The following is an 11,011-nucleotide window of genomic DNA, read 5'->3' on the forward strand; positions in this document are numbered from 1 at the left end:
GTGTGTGTGTGTGTGTATGCATGCTGGTCCTGAGGCTTGAACTCTGGACCTGGATGCTGTCCCTGAGCTTTTTTGCTTAAGGCTAGTGCTCCACTGATTGAGCCACAGCTCCACTTCCAGTTTTTTAGTGATTAAGTGGAGATAATAGTCATGGACTTTCCTGTCCAGGCTGGTTTCGATCTGCTATCCTCAGATCTCAGCCTCCTGAGTAGCTAGGATTACAGCACATTCATTCTTTTTGAAACTATGGGAGTTGGTGTGTTCCATGTGGTATGAAGCTATATGTCAGGATTTGGGGCCCCTGTAAGAAGTGGGGATTGTGATGGAGTATTTACTTAGCATGCAGGAGGCCTTGTGATTCATCCCCAGGATGGCAAAATAGGGGTACTAAGGTGATACATCAAGAGCCCCAGGTTGCAGAGAGCAGGGCCCAGGGGAGGGGGTAAGTTTGTGAGGAGCAGCAGCAGGATACAAGTGGTTGAAGGTGGCAGCCATCAGAGTGGGGCTGGGTAGGAGGTGAGAAGCCCAGATGGGATATGGGAGGGTGGGGATGGTTGGGAAGCAGCAGAGAATCTTGGACCAAGCTTGGCTCCTGGAGACCCCACAGACTCTCGAGAGGCCCAGGAAGATGTTGGCTATTTTGTCTTGGGGGGTCAGAAGTCAAGTGGGAGGCGAGGAGGTGGAGATGGGGTGCAGAGGTGGGGCTGCTGTGTGCCCATGAGGTTGTGAAGAGGAAGGACAGAAGCAGGGGTGGGAGGGTCAGGTGGATTTCCTGTTTTCAAGATGAGGAGGCCAGGGTGTGTGGGTGAGTGCTATGAAGAAAAGACCATAAGTGTGCTATTTTGGGGACTTTATGAAATCTCTGGGCTGAGGGCTCGGGTGGGAGTTTGGAGGCCTGGGACAAAAGTTAGCATCCTACTAGCATTTGCTTGGTGCCAGGTTCTGGTGTAATTCCTTCCTTCCTTCCTTCCTTCCTTCCTTCCCCTCTCTCTCTCTCTCTCTCTCTCTCTCTCTCTCTCTCTCTCTCTCTCTCTCTCTCTCTCTTTCCTTCCCTCTCCCTTTCTTTCTTTCTTTTTTATTGTGAGAATACCGTACAGAGGAGTTACAATTACATGGATACCGTACAGAGGAGTTACAATTACATGGGTAAGATAACGAGTACATTTCTTTTTTTTTGTTTTTGTTTTTGTTTTTTGGGTCCAGTCATGGGGCCTGAACTCTGGGTCTGGGTGCTGTCCCTCAGCTCTTCAACTCAAGGCTAGCACTCTACCACTTGAGCCACAGCGCTACTTCCGGCTTTTTTCTTTTTGCTTATTTGGTGCTGAGGAATGGAACCCAGGGCCTCTGGCATGCAAGGCATGCGCTCTACCACTGAGCCACCTTCCCAGCCCCCACAAATACATTTCTTATCAAGCATTATTGCTTCCTCATTGTTTCCCCTTCCCATACTCCTCCCCTCCTCCCACCCGATCCTCCCCCCACCCCCCACCAAAGTTGTTAAGTTGTTTTTCCGACATAATGACTTGTACATCTCATTGTTGCAATGGGTCCACCTGTATCCCTAGTTAAACGATTTGTTTTTTTCCCCTTCCCCTCCACAAATTATACCAACATCAAATACAGTGAAAGCAGGGGTTATAATGTGGGGGAGGGACATACAAAGCAACATTTTCTTTCTTTTGTTCCAGTGTAATTCTTTCTTTCCTTCCTTCCTTCGTTCTTTTTTCTCTTTTCTTTTCTCTCTTTTTTTCTTTCTTGTTGGTCCTGGGACTTGAACTGAGGGCCTGGGCACTGTCCCTAACCTTTGTGCTCAAGGCTAGCACTCTACCACTTGACCCACAGAGCCACTTCAGGCTCTTTCTGAGTAGTTTATTGGATTAGTGTCTCATGGATTGTCCTGCCTGGGCTGGCTTTGAACTGTAATCCTCAGATCTCAGCCTCCTGAGTAGTTAGGGTTACAGGCAAGATTTTTTAATTTCTGTGGTGATGATGGGATGGAATCCAGGGCTTTACTCATGCTAGACTCTCGCTCTACCAATGAGCCACATCCCTAATTCTAATCTCACCTTTTCTTTTTTTTCTCTCTCTCTCTTTCTCTCTCTTTTTCTTTGTGCCAGTTCTGGGGCTTGAACTTAGGGCCTGGGTACTGTTTCTGACCTTGTTTTGCTTAAGGCTAGCACTCTACTACTTGAGCCACAGTGCCCTTCCCTCTTTTCATGTTTATGTAGTACTGAGGAATTGAACCCAGGGCTTCATGCATGCTAGGCAAGCACTCTACCATTAAGCCACATTCCCAGCCCAGCCATCTTCCTTCCTTCCTTTCTTCTTTCTTTCCTTCCTTCCTTCCTTCCTTCCTTCCTTCCTTCCTTCCTTCTTTCCTTCTTTCCTTCCTTCCTTCCCTCTTTTCTTCCTTTGTTTCCTTCTTTCTTTTTCTTTCCTTTTTTTTTGGTGTGTGGCAGTATTAGAATTTAAATTCAGGGTCTGACACTTGCTCAGCTGGTGTTCTACTACTTGAACCACTCCTCCAACCTGGCTTTTTTGCTGGTTAATTAGAGATGAGTCTTACTGACTTTTCTGACTGCCTTTTTCACTTTTCTGGATGCCTTTGAACCTGAGCCACAATCCTCCAGATCGTAACCCCTTGAGTAGCTAGCATAACAAACGTGAACCATAGGCATCTGGCTTTAACTTCAGCTTTTTTTTTTCTTTTTGCTTATGTGGTGCTGAGGAATCGAACCGAGGGCCTCATGCATGCAAGGCAAGCGCTCTACCACTGAGCCACCTTCCCAGCCCCTGACCTCAGCTTTTAAAGTGAATTGTTTCATCTCACCATACTATTATTAGATTCATTTTGCAGAAGAGAAAACTGTGGCACTGAGGAGTCGGGTCAATCAGCGGGAGCAGAGCCAGCCGGGAGGAGAGAAGGCACAGGAGGCTGGCTGCCTCCAGTCCAGTCTGGGGAGGAGGTGGCGGGGGTTGGTGTTTCCAGTCAGCTGAGGAAGATTGTGTAAGAAGTGCTTGGAAGGTACTTACTTCTGAGAAACACTACTCCATACTTGGGCCCACAAATTGCCTGGGTGAAGCATCAAAGCTGAGTACCCAGACTCCATTTTCTTTCTTTCTTTCTTTCTTTCTTTCTTTCTTTCTTTCTTTCTTTCTTTCTTTCTTTCTTTCTTTCTTTCTCTCTTTCTCTCTTTCTCTCTTTCTCTCTTTCTCTCTTTCTCTCTTTCTTTCTTTCTTTCTTTCTTTCTTTCTTTTCTGTTGGTCGTGGGGCTTGAACTCAGGGGCCTGGGCTCTGTCCCTGAGCCTCTCTGTGCTCTACCACTTGAGCCACTGCACTACTTCTGGCTCTGTGTGTGTGTGTGTGTGTGTGTGTGTGTGTGTGTGGTACTAAGGAATTGAACCCAGGGTTCATGCATGCTAGGCAAGTACTCTACCACTAAGTCACATTCCATTTTGTGTCTACATTCTCTGAACTGTCCTCCCCTGCAGTCACTTTGTAGCCATCTTGGAAGCCAGGAAGGGGCTGACGGGAGCTGCCCCCCCCACCCCATCAGGGGGCACCTAGCAGGGGGGGTCCCCTGCCAGGTGCCAGTGAAATGTTGAAATAAGGATTCCCCCTGCCCAGTCCTGGGACAGCGCCCTGTAGGACCACCTGAGCCCCCCTCTGAGCAAGCCTGGTACTGCTTAAACTCTGCACACCTCACCCCTGCCCCTATCTCCCTATTTAACTCACGTCTGTACCCCCAAAAGATTATCTGAAGCCAGGCGCTAGTGCCTTACACCTGTGACCCTAGCTACTCACGAAGCTGAGATCTGAGGATCACAGTTCAAAGCTACCCACCTCCCCCCACCCCCGGGGGGGGGGAGTCAGAAAGCCGTGACTAGTAAGACTCTTATCTTCAATTAACTACAAGAAAGCCAGAAGTGGAGCTGTGGCTTAAGTGGTAGAGTGCTTGCCTTGCATGCATGAGGCCCTGGGTTCGATTCCTCAGCACCATACAAGCAGAAAAAACCAGAAGTGATGCATGTCTCAAGTGGTAGAGTGATATCCTTGAGCTGAAGAGCCCAGACCCAGAGTTCAGGCCCCACAACTACCACCACCAGCAAAAACAACAAAAGAACTTGGGGACAGTGCTTGGGCCCAGAGTTCATGTACCTGGATGGTCATAGAAAAATCAATCAATCAAGCAAAGAGGACCTGAAGTAACAAATCTTCCTTCCCTTCCCCTCCCTCTCTCCTTCTCTCTCTCTCTCTCTCTCTCTCTCTCTCTCTCTCTCGCTTTCTTTTTTCTTTTTTTCTTTTTTTCTTTCTTTCTTTCTTTCTTTCTTTCTTTCTTTCTTTCTTTCTTTCTTTCTTTCTTTCTTTCTTTCTTTCTTTCTTTGTTGTTGGACTTGAACTCAGGGTAGTGTGCTCTAGTACTTTGAATTCTAGAACTACTTCCAGTTTTCTGGAAGTTAATTGGAGATAGTCACAGACTTTCCTGACCAGGCTGGTTTTGAACTGTGATCCTCAGATCTCAGCCTCCTGAGTAGCTAGGATTACAGGCATGAACCAGCAGCACTGGCTTGCTGGCCCTTCCTTCCTTCCTTCCTTCCTTCCTTCCTTCCTTCCTTCCTTCCTTCCTTCCTTCCTTCCTTCCTTCCTTCCTGTCTATCTGTTGTTGTGAGGCTTGAATTCAAGGTCTGGGCACTGTTCCTGAGCTTTTTCACTCAAGGCTAGCACTCTACCACTGATCCATAGTGCCACTTCCAGTTTTCTGGTGGCTAATTGGGGATAAGAGTCTCATGGACTTTGCTGCTCAGGCTGGCTTTGAACTGAGATCCTCAGATCTCCATCTCCCAAGTAGCTAGGATTATTGGCTTTAGCCACTAGCACTCAGCCAAATCTCCTTTCTCTGCCCTTCATCATGTCTCTTTATTTGGCATATGGAGGCGAGTAGCTGGTTCTAACGTAGAATTTCTGGAGTTGGGGCCTGGTTCTAAACACCCCAGTTTCAATAGGGATGGGAACAAGTTTGGTCCTGTTCCGGGTTTCCCCTTTCTGGCCAAGTGGTCCAAGGCCACTTCCGCTTGCTGGGGTCGAGGCCAGCTGTCTGGCCTCTTTCTCCTCTAGCTTTCAGAATTGTTCCTCTTCCTGTCCCTCCTCTTCCCTTACCCAGCAGAAGGGCCTCTGTTTCTCACCCCCTACATACTGCCTGTGGTCTCCAGATTCCCCTAGACATCCATGGGTCCTGAATAGCACAGGCTGATTACGTGGTGGGGAGAAGGCTTTCCAGGATGTTTTAGGGTGGATTTATCCAAACCTCAGTTTCCCCATCTGTCACGTCATTATGATCTCCTGTGGCATTGGTGAAAGGGGTCACCAAGTGAATGTAGATCTGAGGGGGCTTGGGCAGTAGTGACCCCAATAGTGTTTAAGTGCACCAAGCCCCCATGGCTCATGCCTGTAATCCTAGCTGCTCAGGGGCTGAGATCTGAGGATCATAGTTCAAAGCCAGCCTGGGCAGGAAAGTGTGTGAGACTCTTATCTCTAGCACAAAGCTGGAAGTGGGGCTGTAGCTCCAGTGGTAGAGCATCAGCCTTGAGAGAAGGGGCTCAGGGAAAACCCCCAGGCCCTGAATTCAAGCCCCAGTTTGGACAGAAAACCCAAACTCAAAACAAACCAAAAAGTATTTGATAGAAGGCTGGGAAGTGATAGTTGGTCCACACATCAAAGGAATGAATCAGGAAACAAATGAAATACCACAGGCCTAAGTCTTCCTTGTGAGGCCCCCTGCCCTGCCCTGTATCCCCCAAAATCTCCAAGGGAGAAATTGTTGTGTCTAAGTCTGTCTCTTGGGGGTGGAGGGCTATACAGGGGCTGTGGTGACCACAAGCCAAATATGACTCAACTCTTGCTGGGATCTTGTGAAAGAGTCAGGGGCTGGAGGTGGCTGGGGGGAGGGGGAAGTGGCCTCTTCCTTCAGCTCAGCCCAAAGTACTAGGTGGGGGAAGGGAACAGCTTTCCCAGTGCCCAAGAAGGTAGAGACTGGCTGTGGTCAAGGTGGTCAGATGGGGCTGAGCAAGCCCCACAGTGAACACACTTCCTGGTCCCTGACTGCCCCCAGGCAGCCCCCTGTTCTCTCTTTCTGTGTGTGTGTGTGTGTGTGTGTGTGTGTGTGTGTGTGTGTGTGTGTGTGTGTGTGTGTGTGTGTGTGTGTGTGTGTGTGTGTGTGTGTGTGTGAGAGAGAGAGAGAGAGAGAGAGAGAGAGAGAGAGAGAGAGAGAGAGAGAGAGAGAGAGAGAGAGAGAGAGTGTCCTGGGGCTTGAACTCAGGGCCTTGCATTCTCACTTGGCTTTTGTGCTTAAGGCTGGTGCTCTACCACTTGAGACACAACTCCACTCCTAGCTTTTTGGTAATTCATTAGAGATGAGTGTTATGGACTTTTCCTTCCTGGGCTGGCTTTGGGTGATCCTCAGATCTCAGCCTCTTGAGGAGGAGCTGGGATGACAGGTGTGAGTCACCAGTGGCTTGGCTACTAGTTGCCATTTTTGACTTCCTGACTCCCATTTCCTGGCCTGAGGTCAGGGGGAAGAGATGGACAGGAAGGGACAGAGCTTTTGCAATTTGCCCCCGAGGTTCTAGGCTCACGGCTCATGGGCTGACAGAACACAGCAACACAACAGCCACTTCCTTCCTGGGGACCTTGAACTGTGCACCTCAGACGCTGCAACAGTGGCCATCACGGAACCATCTCGGCTCCCCGGCCCCGCCCTGCCCCCTCCCCTTCCCTCCCCTCCCCCCCACCCGTGCTGGGGATCTGGGTCCTGACCTTCTGCTGCAGCTCAGTGGGGTTCTGCAGCCACACCTTGTACCCCACTCCACTCACCCACACATGCAACATGCAAACAGCACTTGGGCCTCCAGAAGTTTCTGGGCCTCCATCCTCCACTTCTGCCTCCAGGAATCTTAGCCGTGGGTTGGAGCCCTTGCTTTTCTGAGCTGTACCCACCTCCCCCAAACAGCTGGGAAATCCTGGCCTTACGTCTCTTGCTCTCTACGGAAGAGTTTTGGAGATTGGGTCTCTGAGCCCCAAGGTAAACCCAAGCTAGCTCAATGCTAGCTGTCCTCCTCTTTCTTGTCCAATCAGTTGCTGGTCTTAATGACTCTCCCTTAGAAATCCTTCCTTTTCTGTCCACTTTCTTGGCCACTGGGCATTGGGCCAAGCAGCCATATCACTGACCTCCCTTGCTTTGTGTCTGAACCTTAAAAACAACCATTCTTGTCAACTGGTTGACTGCCCCCTTTCCACCTCCAGAAAATCAAAAGAAACAACCAAGATCATCAACCTTGCCTACAAACACCCACCACCATCTGTGGTCATCAACCAGTCGTAAATCGCTACCTACCATCAACAAGGACAACCAGCTGGGCTATCATCCCAGCATTTACAAGGCTGAAGGAGGAGGATGGAGAGTTGGAGGCCAGTTACACAGTGGGTGACACAGTGAGACTCTTTCTCAAAAGAAAAACCAGGGGCTGGAAAGGTGGCTCAGTGGTAGAGTGCTTGCCTTGCATGCATGAGGCCCTCGGTTCGATTCCTCAGCACCACATAAGCAGAAAAACCGAAAGTGGCGCTTGACTCAAGCGGTAGAGTGCTATCCTTGAGTTGAAGAGCTCAGGGACAGAGCCCAGACCCAGAGTTCAGGCCCCATGACCAACAAAAACAAAAACAAAAACAAAAACAAAGCAAGCCCACAAGAAAACCTCCACCATTGGGGCTGGGAAGGTAGTAGAGCGCTTGCCTTGCATGCCTGAGGCCCTGGGTTCGATTCCTCAGCACCACATAAGCAAAAAGAAAAAAGCCGGAAGTGGTGCTGTGGCTCAAGTGGTAGAGTGCTAGCCTTGAGCTGAAGAGCTGAGGGACAGCACCCAGGCCCAGAGTTCAGGCCCCATGACCGGACCCCCTCTCCCCCCAAAAAAAAAGAAAAAAAAAAAGAAAACCTCCACCATTGACAGCAAGCATGGGCAATACCACCAGTCCATCCAAGAACTATCCACACATGACTACCATGAGCAACTGAAGATTTCCTACCCAAACCAACCTGCCATCAACGACCAACTTTCCAGACCAGCGCTCATCAAAGATACCCACAATCACTACACACAAGAATTGCTGTTAACAGCAACCTGAAACAAACAGCAATAACACCACAGCCAACAACAACCCAACAACAACCTAGCAGCAAGCACCTGAAGCAATTCATTCACCAAGAACAAGCACCCAGCCCATCTTAAAGCCCAAGCCAGGTCAGCTATGGGTACTGACCTCTCATCCTTGCTTCCCTAAAGGGCATTTAAGATCACTGTTTGAAAGGAATTTTTTCTTTTTCTTAATTTGGGCCTCTGCATGCTAGGCAGGCATTCTACCTTTTGAGCCACATCCCCATCCATTTTTACTTTATTTTTTTCAGATAGGTTTCTTTTTCTTTCTTTCTTTCTTTTTTTTTTGGTCTGTCATGGGGCCTGAACTCTGGGCCTGGGCGCTGTCTCTCAGCTATTCAGCTGTAGACTACCACTCTACCACTTGAGTCACAGCGCCATTTCTGACTTTTTCTGCTTATGTGGTGCTGAAGAATCGAACCCAGGGCCTCATACATGCAAGGCAAGCACTGTACCACGGAGCCACCTTCCCAGCCCCCCCACTTTTTTTTTTTTTTTTTTTTTTGCTCTGTCCTGGGTCTGTCAGGGCCTGGGTGCTGTCCCTGCGTTTTTTCATTCAATGTGAAAAAGTGCCTCTCAAAGTGGCTCTCTACCACTTGAGCCACAGCTCCATGTCTGGCCTTTTGGTGGCTATAGATAAGAGTCTTATGGACTTTCCTGCTTGAGCTGGCTTTGAATCTTGATTTTCAGATCTCAGTTTCTTGAGTAGCTAAGATTATAGATGCCAGCCACCAATCCCTGGGTATAGACTGTGTGTGTGTGTGTGTGTGTGTGTGTGTGTGTGTGTGTGTGTGTGTGTGTGTGTGTGTGTGTGTGTGTGTGTGTGTGTGTGTGTGTGTTTGCCCCCAGGCAGGGCTCAGGCAATGACCCTTCTCTAATGAGCTTCCTGTGTAACTAGTGTCACAGACAAGTGCTATCATGCCTGGTTTATAGACTGATAAGGGAATCTTTACAATTTTTTTGCTTGGTTTGGCCTGAGATCCTCCCAATTTTTGCTTCCTGATGGCTGAGATCACAGGCATGAATTGCAGTGTCTTCATTTCTGCTCCATCATCTGCTTTGATTCTGAGGGAGAGGAGTTTGATTTGGGGTCTTGCTAGGTAGCCCAGACCAGCCTGGAATGCATGATCTTCTTGCCTCAGCCTCCCCAGTGCTGGGATTACAGGCTTGTTCTACCACGACTGCCTATACATTGTCTGATGCATTTTCTTCCCTCTCAGACACCCATCTGCTGAGTCGTCTTGTTGACTAAGGGTTTTTCCGGGTTTCAGTGGGCGGGGTTCGTTTCCTTTCAGGTAGCAAATTTGTCCTGTGCGTTTGTCTCATTCTGTCCATCTGATCTCTGTCATCTGGTCTCTTGGCTTAGATGCCTCTTAGTGATTACCACTGCAAGTTCACATGTAGGGCTGCGCATCACCCAGAGCATCTTTAGCCAGGGCCACCCGATTCCTCACTGGCTTTCTGCACAATCTTTGCAGCATCTGCTTCCTGTGCCATCTCCCTGCCTCTGTCGCTGTCCTAGGAACACACCCTCATCCTTGGGTGACAAAGAATGAAAGCTGAAGTGGTCTGAGGACTCTCAGCACTGTGGGATGACTGTGTTATCTCAGGATGTCGTTGGGACATCCTGTGCCAGTCCCTCCATCTTGTCTCCATTGCCAGTGGACCCCCAGCTTCCATATTACAGCAAGTGCCATTGCTGTTTTACGTGTCTCCATCACCATGTTTGGGTGGTGGCATGAACCAAGTCCTCTTCCCCTTTCCCTTTTGTCTTTTGCCTACCTGGATTAGAAGCCTGGTACCTGGATTAGAAGCCTGGCTTTCAGCAGCTAAGCAAGCACACTACCACTCCGCTGTACCCCCAGCTCTGTACCCCTGGCCTCTGTCACCCGCAGACCCACACTGTCACTTCATCCTACTGTCTGGGAGCCACAGCTTCTAAGTGTGGTCAGAGGCCCCAAGAAGGGGAGTGACTTGGCTCAAGGCCACAGGGGAGAAGAGGAGTCCCCAGCTTGGCAGGGCACTGGGTTTCTTAAGGCCCAGGGAAGGGGCTGTGTGAACCCCCTCAGGGATTCCCCTCCCTCCTCCCGTCTGCCAGTTACTGCTTCATTGTCAGTCCCATAGCCAATCTACAACTCTCACGTGGGAGCCTGGTCCTAGGAAAGGGACACAAAGTGGGGTACCTGAGCTGCCTTGAGGGACCCCCCCATAAAGGATCACTCCTCCCCACTTTCTGGTGGTGGTCTTAGGGCACCACTATCTACCTGATATCTCCCTCCCTTACCCCCTCCCCCCACCGTACCCCTGAGGACTTACCATGGTGGCAGCTGGTACCCCAGCTCCCGGGGGCACCTGGCTGGGTTGTGGCAGGGGTCCAGGCTCACCTAGGGGGCTCTTGGGGACATGGTCCTTCTCCTGCTCTGGCCTGAGTTCCTCTTACAGCCACCTCGGCTCTCTCACTTCCTTTGACGGGAGGGGCCATGGCCACTGGGGAGGGAAGCTGAGCCCCGAGGGCGGGGAGAAAGCTCAGTAGTCCCAGGCTGGGCTAGGGGAAGCTGGCTGTTTTTTGGGGGTGGGGTGGGGGTGATGGAAGACTGTGCTGTGAGCCACAGGAGAGGTCAAAGACGGTTGCCAGACACAGCCAGAGCCCCAGAGCCCCATTCTCCATCTCCTCAAGGCTGTAGGCTACAGCAATGGGGCATGCATGTGTGCACTTAGGTCAGCCAGCTGCAGGACCAGCTGTAGTCCTTTGCTGGGAGCTATTTTGAGCGGCTCAAGGCAACCTTGGGACGAACACCCTCTTGTG

General features: G+C 50.1%; 1 protein-coding gene across 1 annotated transcript in view; it reads right to left on the reverse strand.

Moving 5' to 3' along the window:
* The window catches only part of Myo1f (myosin IF), a 34,994-nt gene extending 24,343 nt beyond the window's left edge, over positions 1–10,651 (reverse strand). Inside the window, exon 1 of the mRNA XM_070002430.1 lies at positions 10,522–10,651. Within this exon, the coding sequence (XP_069858531.1) occupies positions 10,522–10,524 (3 nt within the window). The 5' untranslated portion in view covers positions 10,525–10,651. The remainder of the gene's footprint in view (positions 1–10,521) is intronic.
* Positions 10,652–11,011: the final 360 nt, after the last annotated feature.

The sequence above is a fragment of the Dipodomys merriami genome, unplaced genomic scaffold (assembly GCF_024711535.1).
Source record: "Dipodomys merriami isolate MVZ:Mamm:240054 unplaced genomic scaffold, mDipMer1.0.p SCAF_6, whole genome shotgun sequence".
Taxonomy (NCBI): domain Eukaryota; kingdom Metazoa; phylum Chordata; class Mammalia; order Rodentia; family Heteromyidae; genus Dipodomys; species Dipodomys merriami.